This window comes from Gossypium hirsutum, chromosome D13 (genome assembly GCF_007990345.1).
Source record: "Gossypium hirsutum isolate 1008001.06 chromosome D13, Gossypium_hirsutum_v2.1, whole genome shotgun sequence".
In the NCBI taxonomy this organism is placed as follows: Eukaryota; Viridiplantae; Streptophyta; class Magnoliopsida; order Malvales; family Malvaceae; genus Gossypium; species Gossypium hirsutum.
In genome coordinates, this window is record NC_053449.1 from 37,096,581 (window position 1) to 37,120,091 (window position 23,511).

Sequence of the window (23,511 nt, forward strand, 5' to 3'; positions counted from 1 at the left end):
ATTATTAAGTTGTTAAATTATTTTTTAAAAATATGATGGATGAGCTTCAAATATTAATTCCATAATGAAAAATATGGTGGAACAATATCTGTTAATGACTAAAAGACTTTAATGATTAAAGATGAGAGAAGAAAATTTTTAGAATTTTTATTCTCAAGTTGTTTTATTAAAAAACTGAAGTGGAGAAGAGAAATGAAAAAAACTCTTTCAATTGGTGCGGTCGGAACGAAAAATTCCGGTTTTATCAATGATTTAAATATTTTTTTAAAATAAATTAATAATATTTTATAATTTTTTGAATTTGAGTTAATAAAAGGGGTTTAAATATGAATAAGCATCACTGCAATCTGCGAACGATTATGCGAAAACTGTTAGAAGTTAAAACCTTTCCTGACTTTGATAAACCCCTTCTTTCAAAAAGAACACATTCTTTCACTATTTTCTTTGAAATCTTCAACCATCAAAGGTAGAGCCTTCAATAAACAATCCCCAAAACAATATTGTTCAAGACGGGAAACCCTGAAACATTATAGTTTTAGTAAAAGCAAGAGCAGAGAAAACAATGGATGAAGCCAACAACAACAGCATAGCAAACAATGTGGCCAGAGCCATTGTTGCTGCTTTTGATTGGAACTCCACTCCCGATGCTCGCAAAGCTGCCGTTTCTTACCTTGAATCCGTACTCTCTCTCTGTCTCTCTCTCTCTCTCTCTATATATATATATATATACACGCATATAGAATGTATGTATTTTTCTCAATTGTTTGTTTCTGAATGTAAATTGATCAACTTTGATGTAAAGAATACTTATTTGAAAGTTTATGTCATTGGTGAAAATTTCCAACTTTAATTCATTTGACTGGGTTTGGATTTATGTAAAGCTGGAAAATTTATGAATTCCAGTTTTTTTTTTCTTTTTTCCTAAGATTGATTACTGGTTCAAGTGAGTTTAAGGGTTTAATCTAGAGGGTCATTGTATTTTGCTTTTATGGAACTGATAGTTCCATTTTCAGCTTTGCATTTTTTTACAATAATGGTATGATCTTTGTATTTCTTTCCCTTTGTTTTTTTTTTCATTTTTGCAAAATGGTTTTTCGATATCCATTTTTTTGAGCAGGAATTGATTGACTTTTGGTCTCTATAGAGGTTTCAAAATCTGCCTTTTGCAGTTTCTACCTGCATTTTCTCTTTTATTTTGTGATTTTCAGCATCTTATGATCAGTAAATATTCAATGTTTATATGAAGATTGGGATAAGTTTTGACCATCTGCGATCGGGTTTGCACTTGTTCCATAAGTTTGTGCTATTGAAATTTTGACAGCAAGCCGTAATTTGAAATTTGATCGAAGTTTGAATCCTTAGAATGGTTTTAACTGTTTAGAAATGATTCCACTTTGTGACATTTTGATGCTTCATTAATAATATGATTGAGATTTTGGGGCTTCGGCAACTAGGATGAATAATTGAGCATCCTGCTGAAATTCATTACTATGATTTGGAAGCAATTAGTTTTTAGGGTTTCTGTTATATCGTTTAGGATAGTGTTTGGTTGATCAACTTCCTTTCGTGATTAGTAAAAGTGAACTGTAATAACTATGAAGGAGAGATTCCCTAAATAGACAGCTAAAGGTATCCTGTGAAAAGAGTTTAGTAAATGATGATTGAGAAAGTTGTCTGCATACCTTGCAAATTAGTGTCTACTTTAGTCTACGAATGATTGCAGGATCTAATGTAGTGCAGCATTTACTTTCATATCTTGACCTAAGTGATTTATATCTCTTAAATATTCACAGATTAAAGCAGGAGATATACGGGTTTTGGCAAACACATCATTCTGTTTAGTGAAAAAAGATTGGTCTTCAGAGATTCGCTTGCATGCATTTAAAATGCTACAGGTTCAAGCTCATTCACTGTTTTTCCCCCTTTTCGGTTCACGCTGAGTGCTCACTTTGAAAGATTAATTTCTGGGTACCAATATGTTTAATTATGATGCTAAATCTTTGTCTTGAGTCTTGACAATAAGATTCTTATCATCTTAATCTCTGTGCAGCACTTGGTTCGGTTTCGGTGGGAGGACTTTGGTCCTTTAGAACATAGAAACTTTGCAAATGCTACTTTTGAGTTAATGTCAGAAATTGCAGACAATTGTGAAGAATGGGCTTTGAAAAGTCAAACTGCTGCACTTGTTGCTGAGGTTTTCACCACATTGCCTTGGCTTTTGACTTATTATATGTGAATCTGATTATCATTTATCAGTTATATAACCATATATGTATATGCATTTTTACAGATTTTTAGAAGAGAATTTCTAAATCTTTGGCAGGAGCTGCTTCCCTCTCTTGTTTCCCTATCCAGCAAAGGCCCTGTACAAGTAAAGCTCCTTGTAACATACATGTAGTCGTGGTCTTTTTGTATTCTTGAATCATGCATTGGATGATTTTGCCAATTTTTTATGTTTTAGGCTGAATTGGTCTCCATGATGCTGAGATGGCTACCTGAAGATATTACGGTCCACAATGAAGATTTGGAAGGTTTATAGTCTACCTTGACTGAGATTTTATTTTTGTTCTAAAACTGAATGTTTTCATATTTTTTGGCTCCCAAGATCCCAAGCCAAGATCTCAAAATGCTGCTTTCTTAGAAACTTAAGAAATGGAACGCATATTTGTTTTCTCTTCTCTCCTTTCTTTCTTCACTTTCTATTACAAGGGAGTGATATTATATATCATATGATGTTTTAAGCTTCTTTTGTTTCATACTGGTGTATCTTCTCCCTCTGGAATCAAATTTATTATTCAGGTGATCGGCGTAGGTTACTGTTACGTGGGCTTACTCAATCTTTGCCAGAAATTTTGCCACTACTGTACACTGTATGCCTCCATCTTTTCCTAGAACATTAGTTGATTCTTTTAGCATTATTTTATTATCCTTAACTCTTGATACAGTTACTGGAAAGGCATTTTGGAGCTGCAATGAATGAGGTGGGTAGACAACAACTTGATATTGCAAAACAGCATGCAGCTGCTGTAACAGCTACTTTAAATGCTGTTAATGCCTATGCTGAATGGGCTCCTTTGTCCAATCTTTCTAAATATGGCATCATTCACGGGTATGATATTCTTCTTTTCACTTATCAAGAGATGAGATTTTTAATAGTTGATGCAGTCCCTTCCTTACTCTTACTTCCCTATTTTCACAGGTGCGGTTTTCTACTTTCTTCTCCTGATTTTCAGCTTCATGCTTGCGAGTTTTTCAAACTTGTCTCTCCAAGGTATGCTTTATGGTTTGCATGATTAAGATATAGGTTTTCTCCTAGAAGACTACTGCTTGACATTGGGATCTCTTGATTCTGACATGCAGAAAGAGACCTGTGGATGACTCTGCTTCCGACTTCGATTCCGCAATGATTAGCATCATTCAAATCTTGATGAACGTATCCCGAGAATTTTTGGTCAGATCTAGCCCAGCTGGTGGGGCTATAGATGAAAGTGACTACGAGTTTGTGGAATATGTATGTGAAAGTATGGTGTCTTTGGGTTCCTCAAACTTGCAATGTATTGTTGGAGATAGCACTACATTCTCACTCTATTTACAGCAGGTAATGACTGTCAGAAGATTATGGCCTTGTTTTATAAAATTACTACTTTTTATCTTTTAATTCAACTGAACTTGTATATTTACAAACAAGTCTTCTAACATGTTTCAGTTTATATGCCAAGATCGTGTAACATTTTCATTTGCTAATTATTTTTTCACTACTTTTGTTTAATGAGTAATATCTTCTGATTATGATCTAATTTTATCTTTTCAGATGCTTGGGTTTTTTCAACATTTTAAGCTAGCTCTTCATTACCAATCCCTGCAATTTTGGTTGGTATGTGGAAATTTCTGTAAATTTTGTAATAGCAAAGCATGAATAACAAATAGCTGACTTTGAATAAATTTCATGTTGGCTTGTTTCTCCAGGTGCTGTTGAGGGATGCAATGTCAAAGCCAAAGCTTTCAGTACATTCATCTGGAGATGGGTTGACTGCTACCAATGTGGACTCTACTTTGGCTCAGGTTGATGAAGAAAAGAGAAAGATTTTAAGTTTTCTGAATGACGGTATTTGTAGTACAATTCTCGATATATCTTTCCAACGCATGCTTAAGAAAGAAAAGCTCATGACTGAAACAGCCCTTTCTCCGGGGATTTTGGAATTGTGGAGTGATGATTTTGAAAGCAAGGGTGATTTTGGCCAGTACCGTTCTAGGCTGGTAGGCTCTGTTAACCTCAGATTTGTTTTTATCTAGATCTATATTTGGGTACTTTTGATTGTAAAAGCATATCTAAGTTGCAGTTTGAGTTAATCAAGTTTATTGCGTCAAACAAGCCTCTTGTGGCTGGTGCTAAAGTTTCCGTAAGAATTATTATGATCATTAAGAGCCTCTTGAATTCTCCAATGCCAGCTCAGGTTTGGTTGCCAACCCTTTTCATTTCAGTCCTTCCTGTGACACCTTTTCCATATGTTTTCAGGCTTAGAAGCTTCGTCGTTATTATCTTTTCCAACTTTTCAGGACTTGGCTATGATGGAAAGCATGCAAATGGCTCTTGAAAATGTTATCATCTCTATTTTTGACGGATCAAATGAGTTTGCCGGGGGTAGTTCAGAAGTTCACCTGGCTTTATGTAGAATATTTGAAGGTTTGCTGACAGTTTTTTCTTATTTTATTAGAGGCTCTCGGTTTATCATACAATACCTACTGAACAACACCATTTACTGCAAATTGAAGGATTACTTCGGGAACTTCTTTCTTTGAATTGGACTGAGCCAGCCCTTGTGAAAGTACTTGGCCACTATCTAGAAGCAATGGGTCCCTTCCTCAAGTATTTTCCTGATGCAGTTGCCAGTGTCATCAATAAGCTTTTTGAGCTCCTAAATTCACTTCCTTTTATTGTTAAGGTTCTCCTTTTAGTTTTATCTTTGTTTCACCCTATTACTCACAATATGGACCTAGAATTGTCCTTTTTCCTGAATCTTTTGTTTTGTAGGATCCTTCAACGAGCAGTGCACGACATGCAAGGTTGCAGATTTCTACGTCATTTATTCGAATAGCAAAAGCTGCTGATAAAAGTATTCTGCCTCATATGAAGGTGACAGGTGTTTCTTTTTTATCTGTCAAGAAATGATAATATATTTGATTGTAGCTTTTTGAAGTTTCAAAATGCTGACTTAGATAATTTCAAGCTGAAATAAAAGTTTCAGATGCAGAAGCATTAGATTGCCAGTTTCCAGTCTGCAGAAAATTCCACAAGACCACTCTTTTGTACTAATAATGAGATTCTAGCTTGTGGCTATGGTTAAAAACCTGTTAAATATGAACTCCCATTCCTTATTTTTAGAAGGAATAGGTGAATAGTATAATCAAGAGCCTTAATATTTTAGTAGATACGAACTTATCACAAAGGTTTAGATAATTGACTTTTATAGCTATCATATTCTTACGCAGGGTATTGCTGATATGATGGCATGTTTGCAAAGAGAAGGTCGTTTGCTTCGTAGTGAACATAATCTTCTTGGTGAAGCATTTCTTGTCATGGCTTCTACTGCAGGGTAATTACTTGCTTAAAGTATGTCTCGTGAAGTCAGCCTTTTTCTTTCTTTCTTATTATTGAATTTTTCTTGAAATGGAGCAGGATTCAACAGCAGCAAGAAGTTTTGGCATGGTTACTCGAACCTTTGAGCCAACAGTGGATGCAGATAGAGTGGCAAAATAATTACTTGTCTGAACCTCTTGGTCTAGTTGGTTTATGCTCTGAGAGAGCATTTATGTGGTCACTTTTCCACACTGTGACATTCTTCGAGAAAGCACTTAAGAGGAGCGGAACAAGGAAAGGCAATTCTAACTTACAGAACAGCTCAACAGCAATTTCTACTCCACATCCATTAGCTTCTCATCTGCCGTGGATGCTTCCTCCTCTCTTAAAAGTATGCTATCGTGTTTGAGAATCAACCTTTATTTTCTTATGGATTTTTTCCTTGTTGTATTGCCTACTTAATGAGGACCAGTTGGTATCAACTGAATCTCATCGAGAATATAACCTTAAAACATTGTTTTCCATCTGCAGCTGCTTCGTGGTATACATTCCCTTTGGTCACCATCTGTATTCCAAATGTTACCCGGAGAAATCAAATCGGCAATGAGCATGAGTGATGTGGAACAATCCAGTCTTCTTGGTGGTGGGAACCCAAAATTGTCAAAGGGTGCATTAACTTTTGTAGATGGATCTCAGTTTGATACGAATAAGGAAGGATATATCAAACCAAACGAGGCTGACATACGAAATTGGCTAAAGGGTATTCGAGACAGTGGGTAAGTAATGGCATCTCTGTACATCTCTAACTTACGAAATTGGTTAGTGTACTAGCAACGAGATTTTACCTTGTCCCATTTTACTTTGACTCAAGTGGGAGTGTCAGATACAGGTATGTTCATTTTTTCTTAGTTTTTTCATTTGTTTGGAGGGTCTTTGGGGGTCATATCTCTACACTTATGTCTGAATATGCGTTAGACACGGGTACTTACAAGTAAAATGAAGAGTTGGAGCAACATAGAATGCAACTACTTGACTGAAAATCGAACTAATATTTTTAATTGGCATACTTCAGTCATCATCTGCTCATCATGTCTTTTCAAATTGGTGCTGACCTGTCTTTCATAATCATAGGTACAATGTATTGGGCCTATCTACAACCATCGGGGATCCGTTTTTCAAGTGCATTGACATTGATATTGTTGCTTTAACTCTAATAGAAAATATACAGTCAATGGAGTTCAGACATACACGGCTGCTTGTTCATTCTATTTTGATTCCGCTAATTAAGTCCTGTCCTCTGGACATGTGGGAGGTATGGCTTGAAAGGCTACTGCACCCATTATTTGTTCATTGTCAGCAAGCTCTAAGCTGTTCATGGTCCAGTCTTTTGCACGAAGGCCGAGCAAATGTCCCCGATAATCATGGGATTCTCACCGGGTCTGACTTGAAAGTGGAAGTAATGGAGGAGAAACTGCTTCGAGATTTAACTCGTGAGATATGTTCACTCCTCTCTACTATAGCATCATCTGGATTAAATGCCAGCCTTCCTTCGTTAGAACATGCTGGCCATGTTGGCCACGTCGACACATCTTCTCTGAAAGATTTGGATGCATTTGCTTCGAGCTCTATGGCCAGGTATGAAATACGCTCATTAGTTATTTATTTTATATTTACATGCAGTTATACTTGCACATCTTAAATATTTATTCTGTTCCATAAAATCTAGTTTTCTAAACAGTCGCTTCTTATTGCAGTTTCCTTTTAAAGCACAAGAGCCTGGCAATTCCAGTGTTGCAGATTTCTTTAGAAGCATTTTCTTGGACCGACAGTGAAGCAGTGACCAAAGTTTGTGCTTTCTCTGCTGCTGTAGTTCTTCTAGCTATATTTACGAATAATGTGGATCTCAGGGAATATGTTTCGAGAGATCTATTTTCTGCTGTCATTCAAGGTCTGGCCCTTGAGTCAAATGCTGTTATCAGTGCCGATCTTGTTAGTCTCTGTCGTGACATATTCATATATCTATGTAACAGAGATCCAGGCCCCAGGAAGGTTAGTTTCAGATCTAATCACTTCATAAGTATTAAGTGGATACACTATGATCATACAAGCGTCTTGAAACACTAACTGAAGGACATCTTTATTGGACTATTCCAGATTTTACTCTCCCTCCCATGTATTAGCCCCAATGACTTACATGCCTTTGAAGAAGCCTTGACAAAGACGGCTAGTCCGAAAGAACAAAAGCAGCTTATGAAGAGCTTCCTTTTATTAGCTACCGGGAACAACTTAAAGGCTCTTGCTGCTCAGAAATGTGTAAACATTATAACAAATGTTACAGGTAAGCACTCCATTTTTCATTGAAGCACACTCTAATCTGAGTAAGGGTTGTTCTAGTTATTCTTTTTTTCTTCCTAACCTTTCTAATCTTGAACTCGGAATAGGAGGAACCTCCGAGTAAGTTCAATGATCATGTGCTTACTAGTTTATTATGTTCCACCTCTGAGCAAGGCCACGTAGTTCAGTCAATGCTCCAGAAAATAGAATCGATGAGGGGGAAACTGTAGGATTGGCAGCTATTTTGTGAAGGGTTTTGGGTTTTAGTATTGTACAGAAAGTTTAAGCCAGAAAAAGAAAGGCGAACATCTTCGACAGACACAGTTATACAGCGAGGTATAGTGAAGCTCCATTTTTGCTATTTAATAGAGGTTATGCAATCAATTCATCCACCGACTCTGTTGTTTCAAATAGAAGTATATGGCATTGCTCATATGATTCTGCCACCATTTATGTTCTAATATTTCTTACATCTTTTGGATGATTGTATGTACGGAGGTGGCAACCTTCGAATCTGATATTCCTTTATTTAAACTTTCAATTTTATTATTCCAATCAAAATTTTCATTTAATTTTTATGTATATTTTTAATATAAAATAATTTTTTATATTTTATAATATATATGAACAGTAAAAATGAGAACTTTTTTAAAATTGAGCTGTGGTCCAGCTTGTCCATGGACATGTGTACTTCAACGCCATGAGCTTCACTATAATATGTTGTTTCAACTCTATTTTTTAAAGTGTTAGTGACATTTATATTTAACACCGAGTATAATAAACTCATATTTGACATATTTATATTTAACATCAAGTATAATAGTAGTTTTTTTTAACTCTTATATTTAGCACCGAGTATAATAATAATAATAATTTTTAAACTTATAACTCTATCATAAAAGAATTTTAAGTTAATTTGAGGATATTTGGGTTAGCAGTGGGAGGGTGGCATAATATATAATCCCAATCTCATGCCTAAATGAAAAACATCTATATTAGTTTTCACTGATCTAAAAGAACTTGGTATATGTAGTTGACGACAGTGACATTCAACACATATAAAGTTCAAATCAAAGCATCTACAACTTCTTTCACTGTTCTCAAACTTTTTTTTTCTACCAAAAAAATTGGTGAAAAGAAAAAGAGAAGATGGGGAGGGAATCCATTTTTTGTGGCTTTGAGTAGAGAGGAATAATCCCCCCCCCCCAAAAAAAAAAAACACTTCACTTGAGAATATGACTCAGTGGCTTTAGTTTGAGTTAAGATTCTTACATTCCTGTTCCATGCATGGGAATCTGGAAAAAATAAACAAGACTTCGGCCTTCTTTTCAACAATGGAATAACATTCCGTGGTCATTTCTCACTTTTCCATTTTAGCCAATGCTTGTGTTGAGTGGCCAATAAGAATCTCACACGTGTGTCTTGCTTATGATTAAAACTAGTCCTTTTAACCTAATATTCTCATCTGGTTATGGTGCTCTGTTTGCTCTTTTCATAACTTCTTCTTTTTAGTCTTTGGCAAAAAAAGGGGTGAAATTATATTAAGCTTTTAGTACAAGGAAGAACAAATATTGGCCTGAAATGCAGTAACTGTTAATCATTAGTGTCTGTATTATTTATATTTTGTTTCGGATAGTCGGTATTTGTGTGTTAAGTATTCTAGTTATATTTCGCTATCGTGTATTATGTTCTTTTGTGTCACGCTGGTATCATACAATGGAGTTTGATGTATAAAATGGTCGATTTATGGACAACATGACGTACACCCGTACTGAACTTTCGGTTTGACACCATCAGGGAATGTTAAGTAACTTTTTATGTACCGAAATGTTGGGAAGATGATGATTGGGTCCTTAACAGACACGAAATATCAAGTACTTAAAGCTTGTATTTTTCGTCCTACAAATGGTTTATTTACATGCACTTAACTTTTTGGATATCAAGTGAAGTACTTGTTTTATCTGAACAAAAATACTTTTTCTGTCAACATAATAACAACTGATAAATGGAAATATACATATTTTAAGTTGGGTTCAATCTAAAGACATGGTTTAGATATGTTGGGTAATTTTAACATCTTCAGTTAATCTCAAAAGCAGAAAGAAACCATATATATATCATGTTGAAATAGTTGCCTTGCCGTTGTTTATTTCTTTTAAAATAGGGTAAATTACACTCAAGGTCAATTCTATTAGTAAATTTACGTTTTGGTTATTTAACTTCAAAAAATTACAAAATTGTTACTAAATTATTTAAAAATTTTCATTCAAGTCATTGGGTGTTAAAATCACTGTTGTATGACTTTCTCTATTCACACCACCAACACTAATCGAAAGCTCTACTCTCCCTTCTATTTCACAATTTAGTTTTATTTTTTATGAAATAAATATTGACTGTATGATCGACTTATGTGTAAGGTATGTTCTTCTGTTCGTTGATGGATATTGATTCACTGTACCGATTGTTGAACCGTCGCTTGGAGCTCAGTCATCGGACTTTTTAAAAAAAAAAACTTAACAGCCCATTGATTTTTCGAATAGTTTAGTAACCATTATGTAACTTTTAAAAGTTTAGTTATCAAAACGTAAATTTAATAATAACTTGGTGACCTTAAGTGTAATTTAGCCTTTAAATTTGTGTTGGACAAAACTTTGTAAGTGCTTAACAAACACATAAATTAAAAAGAGCACAAGAAACACATATCGATATTGGGTACCTGATTTGTGATTTTTGTTTTTCTTTGTTTCTATTTGATGAATGATGATCAAAAACAGAAAAATTAGGTGATATGGAAAGAGAGGGTGGGAGAATATTAGTAAAGCATATCGGTTGCCATTCTTTTATTCAACAATTTAATCGTTTAATAGGCCCTCTTAGAACTAAATGTCAAAATTCCCTATTATATCTGTACTTACAGCTTACGGACTAAATTGCAAATAACTATAACATGACTGTTAGCCTATTCTCAAATCATATTCCACCAAACAGTTTTCGGATTCTGTTATTAATAACTGTCTAAAGCTATTCTTAGATTCTCTCAAACTGCATCCTCACATTTCAGAATCAATTGATTTTCCAAAAATGCCGCACATTGGGAAATGGAGTTTTGTTGGGTATAAGTATCATATCTACTCAAAAATTATTTTAGTTTTTCATTTAAATTTTTACTTTTTTTTTTAATTTGAATCATTTATCAAATTATTTAAAAATGAATGAAAAAGTTAATATTCTTTTAATTTTGTTTACATGACATATACGTAGACTTTCACGTGTATGCTATGTAAGCAATTATTTTTTTAAATTAAAAATATTAAAAATATATATTTATACCTTTTTAAAAATATTATATTTTTTAAATTTTTTATTTTTAAAAAAATAATTAATTGCTAACGTTACATTCATGTGAGAACATGTCAGCAAAGTTAACACATATTAACTAACACAAGTTTAAAGATTAAAAGTGGTGAAAATTTAAATTTAAGAATAAAATAATATTTTTTTGTAAAATTAAAAAATCAAATAAATCATTATACCTTTTAAAAGTGTATTCAAAGGTTTTTTTTTTTGGGTAAGATATTAAAAGTTGATATTCTCATATTTATATTTGAAAATTGTTTATACATAGGGTCAACGGAGGTTAAGATGGAGGGGGATGGTGTCCTAGTTCAGAAACAGAGTCGAAGCCCCCAAAATAGAGTGTTTGGAGTTACTTGAATCATAGGTATTTTGGGTTGGATAATCGAATTGAATTCCAAGTTAAATTCTGAATTGAGTTATTATATATTTTATTATAATTGTATAATAAAAATGTTTGAAATACAAATATTAAACATAAATGCAACAATTTATAGCTTATAATTGTTTTGAAACACATGCCAATGTAATTTTTGTTTTCTTTAGAAAATTTTCAAGCACTCATTTTATTGACCATTTTACCAATAAATGCCCATTTCTAACTTTATTTACGAAAATAGGTCATTTTTTTATTATTTATTGGAATGAGCAAAAACACCAAAACGCGTCCACATAGGAGCGATTTTGCCATGTCAGCACAAAACGCGTTGACGTGGACGTGCTTTGCTGACGTGGCAAAATCGCTCCCTCAAGGATGCGTTTTAGCCCGTGTTTTTGACCCCCGATGGTCATTTAAAATTTTGACCATTTGGGGGTCCAACGGTAAAAAAAAACTATAAAAACCCTCATCCTATTTTTTTCACACGAACATCTCTTCCAAAATTCTCAAAAAAGCTCTCAAATTTCTCCCTAAATTTCTCAAAGCTGTCTTTAATTAATTATTTCCTTTAATTTTTTTTCTAAATTAGTATTATTTTTTATAATTTTAAAAATATTTGATCGTGTTAGCAATGACCGAGGGATTAATTCGTCTCGATCATAAACATATCTCTATCGAACAAATGAAAATGGTAAGGGTTAATTTCAATTTTTGAATCTTATTTAATATTTTTTTCATTTATGTAATTTTAATTAATTTTTATTTCATAATTTTTTTATAACAACCTGTAGACCGGGTGTTACAATGTTATATTTGTAATATGTCAGGTCCTCCATCACCGTTGATAGAAAATTACTTGAGGGAAGCGGGTTTTTGGCACGTGGCCAATATAGGCCGGGGGTGCTAGTTGGAGCCGAAACACATCAGCGCATTCATAGGGAGGTGGAGACCCGAGACGCACACATTTCATCTTCCATGCGGAGAGTGTACCATCACTTTAGAGGACGTGCAATTACAATTGAGATTGCCGGTGGATGGGTCTGTACTCACCAGGTCCGTTCAATCTGCTGATTGGGGAGCTATATGCTACGATCTTTTGGGTGCGATTCCGAATAATATTAACGGGGTTGGATCGAGATGGGCTGGTTATAAGACCCATTCTTGGAGCCGAGGAATGATTCGACTAAAGTAGAAAGAACACGATATGCTCGGACATACATCCTTGAGATCATTGGAGGTAATCTGATGTCGGACTTGTCACGAAACCTCGTACATCTGAGGTGGCTGTTGAAACTTGTTGATTTTAGAGCAGTTGGCGAACTAAGTTGGAGGTTTACCTTGTTGGAAATATTGTACCGGGAGATGTGCAGGGCGACGAAACCAAATAAAGCCAAAATCGGAGGTTGTCTATCACTACTAGAATCACGGGCTTGGTTTCGCTTTCCATTTTTACGTCATCGACTGAACTACCCATATACATTCTTATATTAGATTTTACAATTATTACATAGATTTAAAATATAATTTTATGCTAAAATATTATTTAATTAGGTGGAACCATTCGGTGAGTTATGTTGGAATACCTACCACTCTTGAAGATATACGGCTTCTATTAGACCAACAATCAGAAACGCATGTAAGGATTAAATAAAATATATATACATAACATAGTCGTTTCATATTTAGTATTTAGTACTATGTATACAACTAATGTTTTTATCACATTCATATAGTTTCAATGGACACCATACGAGGATCCGACAATTCGGGCAGTAATTCCGGATGAATTCTTTCAAAATCCAAACATTTGGCATGTTAATGTCACATTGGTCAACTATGCTACTGTCGAGATGCACCAGACGGATAAGTGTTGCGGCAATTTGGATTCCAACCACCGATTCTTGTGACACTTGAGGTGCTCGATGATGAGCACAAAATCGACTTACAATAATCGAATACGCATTGGCCGGTATTCTTCTTGGAATATATCGAAATTTGGGAAAATCGGTATGATCATATACCTACTCGCGAACCGATCATCGTTCCAGAGTTAGCGTGCGCGCTGATTACATGCCATGGTTTAGGATCCATGGCAAGCCATATTTGCTCTCGGAAGAGCAAAGGCGTCGAGAAATCCATGTCGAAAGGGAATAATCGAGCCCTTTAAATCCAAGGAGAAGGGATGACGGAATGGGCCCATCAACAGCGCCCACACAATCACCGGGCCCAACGCCTCAAGTGACGACGCCCACACCACATCCCCTTCAGATTATGTCAAGTGCGTATCCTAGCCCTTATATGTATCCTAGCCCTTATATATTTCCTTTTCCCAGTCCTATGCCAGGTTGGTATGCATGGCCCAATGCATCTCCTTTCCCGATGACTCCAACTCAACCGACAATATATAGGCCATCGTCGCAGGAGGGATCGCACGAGGAACTGCCGGGGAGCTCATCTCATTTCCAATCCCCATCGCCTTATAGGATTCAAACATTTGCACAATGAGTGATGCAAACACCTTCGCATTCTTTATTCTATCAAGGTGGGTCATCCTCCCAACACCCACAACCAGAACAACCACAACCCCCCGTCGAAAGCTGAACCAAAAAGGAATCCAGTGCGTAACCGTCGATCACCCCCATGTGGCACTGATTTCAACCGATACATACATTGATTTTTTTAAATATATTTGTACAAACTATTTTTATATGGTTTCATTTAATAAAACCTAATTTAATTAATTTATCTAAAACTCCTAAAATCTAATTTAATTAATTTTTTAAAAAAAACTTTAAACCCTAATTTATTTTTTAAAACTCTTAAACCTTAAATAAATAAAACCTTAAATTATTTTAACAAAAACCTAAAACCTTAAAACCTAAAAACCTAGGCACTTAACATGCAAATAGCCCTAACCCTAGAAAAATATGAGCTAAAACGCGTCCCTGAGGGAGCGATTTTGCCACGTCAACGCGTTTTGTGCTGACGTGAAAAAATCGCTCCCTCAGGGACACGTTTTACTAGAATTTTCCCCTAAAATGCTCTTATGTAGACGCGTTTTAGTGTTTTCGGCCAATTCCAGTAAATAATAAAAAAAGTGGCCCATTTCCGTAAATAAAGTTGGAAATGGGCCTTTATTGGTAAAGTGGTAAAAATGTGGGCATCAGCAGTCAGCATATATATATACATTCCTATTCTTCAACAATTTTTATTAAATTTTCTCTATATTTGTTGGTTTATATTATTTTCCAGATTTGGTCTCCATAACTTAATATTACGAATTTATTCCTCATTAGCTGTTGATCGTGCAGATATTATTCTTTTTTATTTTAAACAGTAATATTCTGGCCAAAAAGAGATTAATAATATCATATAATATTAATAATATCATATAATTCCTTCATTATCGCCAAAACTAGTTCCCTCTCTGGCTTCTTTTTTGTTTTCATTTTAATTATATCTCATTTATAGAGGATGTAGGCATAAATGAATATTATTTACCACATTGATTGAAGAAATAAACAGAATATTACAGAAATGAATAACAAAGAATACGAAACAGAAAGAAACTACACTCCCAAGTTTAAGCATGTATATTTCTGCATTAGGCTGACATTTCTATATATATCTATAAGAAGGATGTTTGAGAAGCCACTTATAATTGGTTAATTAAGATAAGCTCTTAAGTAAGTAATGGAAATGAAGAAAGAAGAGCGTATAGATTCATAGAAAGAGAATCAAGAAAAAAACCAGACAAAAGCATTAAGGTCAATGGCAACTTGTCGTTTTCAGGGCCAGGGTTTGTCATGTTTTTTCAACAAATGCAAGTACAAAATCCCTTCCTTTTCATCGGGTGCTTAGGATTCCCCGTTTAAGGTGCCGGCTGTCTTATGCCAGTTCCACAAAGGCAAAGGATTTGGGACCCCTGCTCCTAAATTATAACTACATTATTCAGACCGAGTGCCAAATACAAATATATTTAATATTTTCAGATATTTTCAGACACGTGTTCATTGGGTCTTCGAGGTGCCTAGTAAGGGGCAAGAGTTCTCTCCTACAGCTTCTAAATTATACCTATGTTAATTGGAGTCGGAAAGGGTTGATATTGGTGTGCTTAGTTTTTTTTTTGTTTTAATAGATTTGCTCGTGTCATTTAAGTAGTAAACTGGAGGTGTAGTAGACAGATTGTGGAATGCATTCCATAATTCATTCCTTTGCCACCAAACAATAATCATCTCCAATGAATAGCATATTTCTTCCTCAAATTTTTAAAATTTTCTTGTATGTATCTAATTACAAATTTTCACGGTGCTTCAGTCAAAAGAATCTTACCGGTTAAAAACTAAAATTTGATAATTATATTCTTAATCACTTAATTGTATTCCTGACATCGCTCCAATTCCATATTGAAAAACTCTAGGATGCGCTGTAGAGACTCAGATGGCCCCAAGCGAAACGGTTTGTAGGACAATATCATGTGGTTTGGGGTGTGATAGTGAGGAACAAAGGTACAAGAGTTTCTAAGAATCTTGTTTGAAGTCGAGAAAACATAGTTAGTGGATTCCCCTAATCCAAGTCACCCATGGGGGAATAAGATTCTTGGAGCTTTTGCCAGTAGGGACGAATAGGAAAAATGATGGATCAATTCCCGGTATCTAATGCAAGTTCTTGCAAGTGTTTTTTAGAAAGTTGGTTTTGTGTTGCAGGAATTCAAAGCGCTTTCCATAGTTTAACAATATCTCTTTGTTTCAGTCACTGTTAATAATGGATCAGGTCATGGTGTTGCCATGTAGCTATTTCCCAGATTCTATTCTTGTAAAACCTGCTTTATAAAGCCATCATGGCTGGGCTCACCTTTGGCTTGTAATTACTGGGCATTAGGGAGAGGCAACATTTGAGCGTGTCCTCTTGTCTATTTGCATGCTTTGAGTTCCTTTTGGAGATAGAAGATGTACCATCATCATCATCATCAAGGGAAGAACATCCAGGCTTGTTTGAGAACGGCCATTCCTGACAGGCATTTGTTACTGCAAGGTGGGAATGGAACTGGAGATTCTGGCCTTGTCCTCTCAACTGATGCCAAGCCCAGACTGAAGTGGACGCCTGACCTCCATGAACGCTTCATTGAAGCTGTCAATCAGCTCGGAGGAGCAGACAGTAAGTAATTTCTTATCCAAATATGTCTCCGCCACATGCATAAACTGCTTCGGACGAGTACAAATAACCGTATACACCTTTTCATTGCAGAGGCTACTCCTAAAACAGTAATGAAAATAATGGGGATTCCAGGCCTTACCTTGTATCATCTCAAGAGTCACCTTCAGGTAATTTATATCTAACTCCTCATTGTCACATGTTCAGAATCGGCCTCCAACATAACACGTTGAACAATTGCTAATTAATTCTCACATTTTGGCTGCAGAAATACAGGCTCAGTAAAAATCCCCATGGACAAGCTAATAATGGCAGTAACAAAATAGGTAAGAAGATTGTGTTCCCCTTCTTTTTAGTGTACTTCAAACAAAAATATAAAGGGTCAGGAGCTATAACTTTTAACCCAATGGATATAGGTGCGGTTGCAATGCCAGCAGACAAAATGAGTGAAGCAAATGGGATTCAGATGAATAACTCAACTGTTGGACCTCAGACAAACAGGTAATAACATGAATGGTGTCTCAATCGTTTATATATATATTTTCATATACTGACTTTGATGCTCATAAAACAATCCAGAGGCTTACAAATCGGCGAAGCACTGCAAATGCAAATTGAAGTCCAGAGACGGCTTCACGAGCAGCTCGAGGTGCAGCGACATTTACAGTTTCGGATCGAGGCCCAAGGGAAGTACTTACAGTCAGTACTAGAGAAAGCTCAAGAGAGTCTTGGAAGACAATCCGGGTTCAATGGGGCTTGAAGCAGCCCAACTTCAATTATCTGAACTGGTGTCTAAAGTGTCTAACCAATGCCTGGATTCAACACTAATGGATTTGAAAGAGTTGCAGGGTTTATGCCACCAGAAAACAAAAACAAATTCCATAGATAGCTGTTTGACCTCCATTGAAGGATCTCAGAAAGACCAAGAAATACACAACAATGGGATTTGTTTAAGACCCTACAGCCTTGTAGCAGAAGATCCATGGCTACCCCAAACTGGGCTGAAAGAGAACAAAATGGTTCCGTCTTCAACAGGCAAGATTGCAGATAGAAGCTCCAATGGCAGTGATTTGTCCATAACTGTAGGATTACAAGGAGATAAAGGGAAGGGCTTCAACAGCAACAGCAGCAGATTTTCTGAAAGGAAGTTTAATGGAAGAAATGAAGAAGATGGACTCCATTACTTCGCAACAAAGCTTGATTTAAATGTTGATGAAGAAAATGATGTAGCTTCAAGGTGCAAACAATTTGATCTCAATGGCCTCAGCTGGGGCTGAAAACATTGTTGAGCTTCATGATTTTACAGAAAGCGAACAACACCAAAGTCCATTATATTTATAATCGAATTTCGATTAAACATCGGTGACGAAAATGTTTGATGTCTCTGATTCAACCTAAACCAAAATATACTTTTATAAATTATAAGTTGCAACAACTACATAACAATTAGCTATTTTCAGCAAAATATATTTTAAAAAAAACTGTTGAGCAATTATGGTTCCAATTATCACACTAGTTACAAGTTATACCTACGACATAATTTATCTTATTTAAATTGACAATCTTTTGAACTAAAATCCATTGGGTTACGCAATTGTTGATTATGCCATAAAATTTTGGCCCAAATATTAAGATTACTAGTATCGAATCAAATCACATAAGGATCAAATCCAAGTGTTCCAATGCAATTTGAATTTTCTATTTTATTAAGATTGGATCGAGTTGACTTGAAGATATCTTGAAAACCTCTATACTTATCTTGGTATTTATTAGGATAGTTGTAGTCTTGTTTGTAAGGCTACTTAGGAGATTGTAATTGATATGTATATTAGCAAGCCTAAAACTCTTACATATGATAAACTTGTGTTGGGTAGTATGTATGAGAATTAACACTTGTCTTTTGTTCTGTAAGGAATTTGGAGTGCATTTTGTGTAGGTAAAATTCAAGTAAGTCACTTGGTTTAACAACTAAGCTTTTAAGGAGAAAGACCTAGTGGAGAGTGATCCAGATTTTTGTATGAGTGTGAGGTTGCTACATGGTGAACTGTAAAACTTAAATCATTACTTGGATGTCACACCCAAAAATATTAAAGAATAAGTACAACATTAATTTCGGGTATCAAAGTATAAAACCTCCTGTTTTTGAGGGTCCTAGTGTAATTACTTAGATCTTGCTAACTAATTTAGCAAATGGTTAAATTTCCATTATTAGTCTCATTACTTTAGAACCAAGTATTTTCTTAGTAGGAAACATTATGATGGGTGACACTAATGTTGCTGCTGATAAATTGATTTTGGTGTACAAGTGTGGGAGGTTTATATAAGAGATGGACGTCATTCTCCTGGGAACACTCTCTCATTTTTTTATTCATTTTCTTTCTTCTATTTTATTCTTTGGTTTGTTTTGGTAAGAGAGAAATCATGGAGCGGTCTGCATGAAAGGAGAAACTAGTGAATTAGCTTATGAAATTGAGAAATTTAGTAAACTGGCTTAGTTAATCGATAAAGAGGAGGCTCAAGCAATAGAGAAAAGTTTAAGCAGATATAGTCAGAATTAGCTTTCAAGTATATTCTTGGTGAGTTTCTGAACTTAAATCCTCAGTGGGTGTTTATGTATATTAGTATTATGTTGTTGTGGTATGTTTAACTTTATGTTCAACTATTGATGAAGAGTGGAATTATAGTGGAAATTTGTCGTACCGATGAAGCATGCAAAGTGCTAATTTCAAATGCATGTCTGGTCAAATTTATAAGTTGTTAATTTAATGAATTGTTAATGGCGATAGGTTTGTTATGATTTATGTTGTGTTATTGACAGTATGTTAAGTTGAATGCATGATATATGTTAGTAGTGAAAATGATTGGTATGCAGAGTCTAAGGTCTTAAGCCTCATGTATGTAAGCAAGTTTTATGGCCATGGGTATATGCAAAATAATACAATTTGATGGAATTATTCTCTAAGCTTTATGACAAGGTTACTGGTGGAAATTCTCCATGCGGAAGTCCAAAGAACAATTCACGTATATGAATCTGCATATATATGTATGATAGTTTGCTGATACAAAGGAATGAGATTAGGATATAAATGAAAGTGTCCTGATGACCTTAGTAAAAGACTCATTCACATGTTCAAGTGTTATTTCCTGATGATTCTAGGATCCAACATTTGTTGTGGACTCAAAGATACATGTGACAAAAATTTAGTCTGGACTAGTAATTTGATGTCGTTTTAAAGGTTTGACCTGGACTGGTAACATTACATGTATATATAGCTCTGGCAGACTATTATTGTGTCGGTAAAGGTTTAGCCTGAATGGGTAACCTGACACCTTTGTACATGATTAGCTCGAACGAGCCTCTGATGTGAAGCATACCTGTAACTATCTTTCACTATAGTCAATAAGTCTATTATCCAAGAGTCTGTTAAGGATTAGTTTTAAGTCAAGAATCCGCAATGACTATCCGCCAAACAAGAATTTAGTATTGACTCCTTCAAATAAGAGTCTTGTAGCAGCTATCTTTTAATGTTGAGTTCACAAGTAAGAACTGACATATATGAATCTGTCATGACAATTTCGCACATAAAAGTTTTCCAGTATGTTATCGCAAAATATTGTCTAATTTACTGCCCAGAGATTCGTTACTGTGACCTGCCTCTTTCGATAGCTAGATCTTAAGTTAAAAGTCTAAGTTCATGTACATCTCCAGAACTTGGGATTGATAACTGCAATGATGTTCCTCTCTGTATAACTCACAACATCTATGTTTAGAGTGCTACGAATATTCTGCCGAGTATTCACTTGCATCAAACGATTCAATATCCAGCATTATTAACCTTTCCAGAATTAAATACACCTAAGAGTACAACATACAATCAACTATGTCTAAAGCTTGCATGAATGTATTTAAAATAAGCATAAATCGAATGAAACAGTGATATAGACAATCTCAAATCCTGGGCATTAAAGATGATAAAACATTCACCCAAACAACTCCAACCCAGAAAAGATTTAGTTCATGGGTGAAAAAGTAAACATCAAACTAGAATCATTCATCAACATTTCTCAAATAAGTTTGAATCACAAAAATCTCAATCTAGAAAATAAAGGAAGAACTGTGGGAAGTTAATTCTACACTCAAGCTCTTCTTGGTTCTTCAGATTGCTCGTGAATTCAGGATAGATTTCTCTTCCCCTTCTTTACATCTGTACTCTGTTCTCTTCTAAGCTGCTACCCTTTCTTTCTCTAGAATTCTCAATGGAGTTCTTCATTGCACAGGGAGAAAATTACTGTCACCAGTCTCTTTCTCACGCCAATTTTCCCCCTTTGCTCACGTCTTCTCTCTCCTTCTTTTACTGGGTGGATCTATCCCTCTCAACACATGTTTTATCCTCTTTTTAGGGTGGTTTTTCTGGTATATGTCCAACTGGCTGAAAGTGACGTGGATAAAGTGCTGAGTCATTTTTCTAGAATTGCCATGGCAGTTGTGTTGACAATAAATCTCACCATTTTCCACGGCAATGTTTCACTTCCCTTATTTTCCTTCTACATCCTCTTCATCCTCTTCTTCTACCTGTACCTATGTCCAACCACAACCATAACTTTTCATTCCTCAAGTAATAAAAATAATAAATGATGACCATTATAGAGCAATCCAAGTTTTGTTATGCAATGTTGCAAAATTATCCTAAAATACAGATATATTTACTTAATTACAAACAAATAATTCCATCTATAGGCCTAAGATATAACTCCTTTAAGGATTTATCACACCCCTAAACCTGAATTATTGTTTGTCCTCAAGCAAATAATGTATGAATATGCATGAATGCAAGGAACTTCCAAAACAATCAGTCGCCAATTATATTGCCAATTCAGAATGAGCATCCTGTGTACCTCTATTCTCAGCAATCTTCTACTGAGACAAAGAAAAATTGCTTACAGTTCTTGTAAACTTGTTTAGCAAATGAAGTGCAGAAAATGTTTCCTAAAGGTAAAAATTTCTAAATAGTTTAGCAATTAAAACTATAGCAGATTTCTTCTTAATATACCTAGGTTACCTCTCTCGTAAACACATTTTTTTTTGGAATTTATTCAATTTCCAACATAAAATTTTTCTAGGGAATTCATTTTCTCACATGCTTTTATACTCGACAACCTCAATGGAGCATACACTAGACTGCCATGTATTATTTCATGTCACATTTTGAATATAAATCACTCATGAAACAAAATCTTTTAACTATGCATGGTGCAAACAACTACTTTCTTAGCAATTTAGCTTAAAAATTCAGTGGAGTGTCCTTACAATATATACTTGTTTTAGACAAACACTCATAGCTGAACTTATTTTTCTGGTCAACAATATAACTGAACAAACAAAATATTACTGAACAGATTCAAACATTGGAGTATTCATATTATTTTACCATGACATAAATTATACACTATTACTATATTGAATTTAAGTCAAGAAGTCCTAAATTTATTCAAAGAATGCTACTATAGCTTAATTGCATTTATATTTCAATTATTCTACTTTTAGAAATTCATTTTCAACAACTGTCCTATGCTAAACATGCCTAAACAACTATCACAATATTTTTTAAGTTTACAAAGAATAGTTATTATCCTCATTGAACATCATTGATAACCATATACTCACATAATCAGGCAGTTGAATGACAATTGAATGTTATGGCAAAATGACTGTATGAACAATTGACATGCAGTCTATATGCATAACACACCCCCAAACCTAAGGGATGCATTGTCCTCAATGCATGAACATGAAAGAATTAAATGAATAAAAGCTACATAAATGCAATTAACATATATGTCAAAAATGAATGAAAATTATCAAAATCAAAGCTTGAATGGAAAGAATGTTACTTTACTTGGGTTTTTTAGATTTCCTTGCAGCTCATTTGTAATATCGCGGCCTGTCCTGTTCATCACTATCAACTTGAGCAGTTTTACTAGTAGCCTTCTTGAGTCTTTTTCTCTTAAGTTGGTTGATGGGTACCTCTTCCTCATCATCGTCGGTATCTGACTTTGTAATTTCATCAATCAGTTGATGAATTGCACGTTCTTGGGCAGTCATAGGGGCCTTGGATTGTGGTGCAGGTGCAACAACCCATTGAATAGAAAGTTAATAATATCAGCATACCATGGCAATGCCATAGTTGAAAATAAATGCTCATCTGGGAATTTGTCTTTAATCATTTGACTATCACCATAGTTATTCCCTACTTCTAGTCGTGACAAGTGATTACCCACTTGATTTTCAGTCTCTTTCCTATCTTTGATCTCCAAATCAAATTTCTGCAACAACAATATCCATCTAATGAGTTTAGGATTGGCCTTTTTTTTTTGTCACCAAGTATTTAATGGCAGAATGGTCTGTATAAATTGTGACTTTGGTGCCCACTAAATAAGCTCTAAAATTTTCAAAGGTAAATACCACTGCTAACAACTCTTTCTCCATGGTGGTATAATTGAGCTGTGAATCTGTCAATGTTTGACTGGCATTATAAATAGCATGAAACATCTTGGTTTTTTTTTGCCCCAAAACTGCTCCTACAACAAAGTCGCTTGCATCACATATCAGTGTGAACGGTAAAGTCCAGTCTGGTGCAGTGACTATAGGTGCTGTAATTAATCGCTCCTTTAACTCTGTGAACGCTTTTGAGCATAACTTGTCAAATGAAAT

General features: G+C 34.9%; 1 protein-coding gene and 1 pseudogene across 5 annotated transcripts; both read left to right on the top strand.

Moving 5' to 3' along the window:
* The first annotated feature begins 332 nt into the window (after nucleotides 1-332).
* Nucleotides 333-8,484, top strand: LOC107920533 (protein HASTY 1). 5 transcript variants are annotated; one of them, XM_016850279.2, is made up of 22 exons: nucleotides 333-679; nucleotides 1,794-1,895; nucleotides 2,051-2,194; nucleotides 2,291-2,371; nucleotides 2,462-2,531; nucleotides 2,800-2,870; nucleotides 2,946-3,109; nucleotides 3,200-3,271; nucleotides 3,361-3,598; nucleotides 3,812-3,874; nucleotides 3,967-4,257; nucleotides 4,341-4,454; nucleotides 4,558-4,684; nucleotides 4,774-4,943; nucleotides 5,033-5,134; nucleotides 5,491-5,594; nucleotides 5,678-5,969; nucleotides 6,110-6,354; nucleotides 6,710-7,213; nucleotides 7,333-7,627; nucleotides 7,733-7,916; nucleotides 8,087-8,484. In XM_016850279.2, the coding sequence occupies exons 1-22, from the start codon at nucleotides 563-565 to the stop codon at nucleotides 8,140-8,142; spliced, it is 3,606 nt and encodes a 1,201-aa protein (XP_016705768.2). In that variant the 5' UTR covers nucleotides 333-562; the 3' UTR covers nucleotides 8,143-8,484. The 5 variants fall into 5 exon arrangements, with proteins under 5 accessions (XP_016705768.2, XP_040965672.1, XP_016705770.2 ...); XM_041109738.1 differs by having other exon boundaries at nucleotides 4,774-4,937; XM_016850280.2 differs by having other exon boundaries at nucleotides 334-679; nucleotides 8,020-8,484.
* Nucleotides 8,485-15,691: 7,207 nt separating this feature from the next.
* LOC107918963 (myb-related protein 2-like) lies at nucleotides 15,692-18,135 on the top strand (annotated as a pseudogene).
* Nucleotides 18,136-23,511: the final 5,376 nt, after the last annotated feature.

Excerpts from the sequence above, each read along its gene's own strand:
- LOC107920533 (XM_016850279.2), top strand. The coding sequence starts at position 563 with ATGGATGAAGCCAACAACAACAGCATAGCAAACAATGTGGCCAGAGCC. Across the intron at positions 2,195-2,290 it reads CTGCTGCACTTGTTGCTGAG|ATTTTTAGAAGAGAATTTCT; the intron begins GTTTTCACCACA and ends GCATTTTTACAG. Across the intron at positions 4,685-4,773 it reads TTTATGTAGAATATTTGAAG|GATTACTTCGGGAACTTCTT; the intron begins GTTTGCTGACAG and ends TGCAAATTGAAG.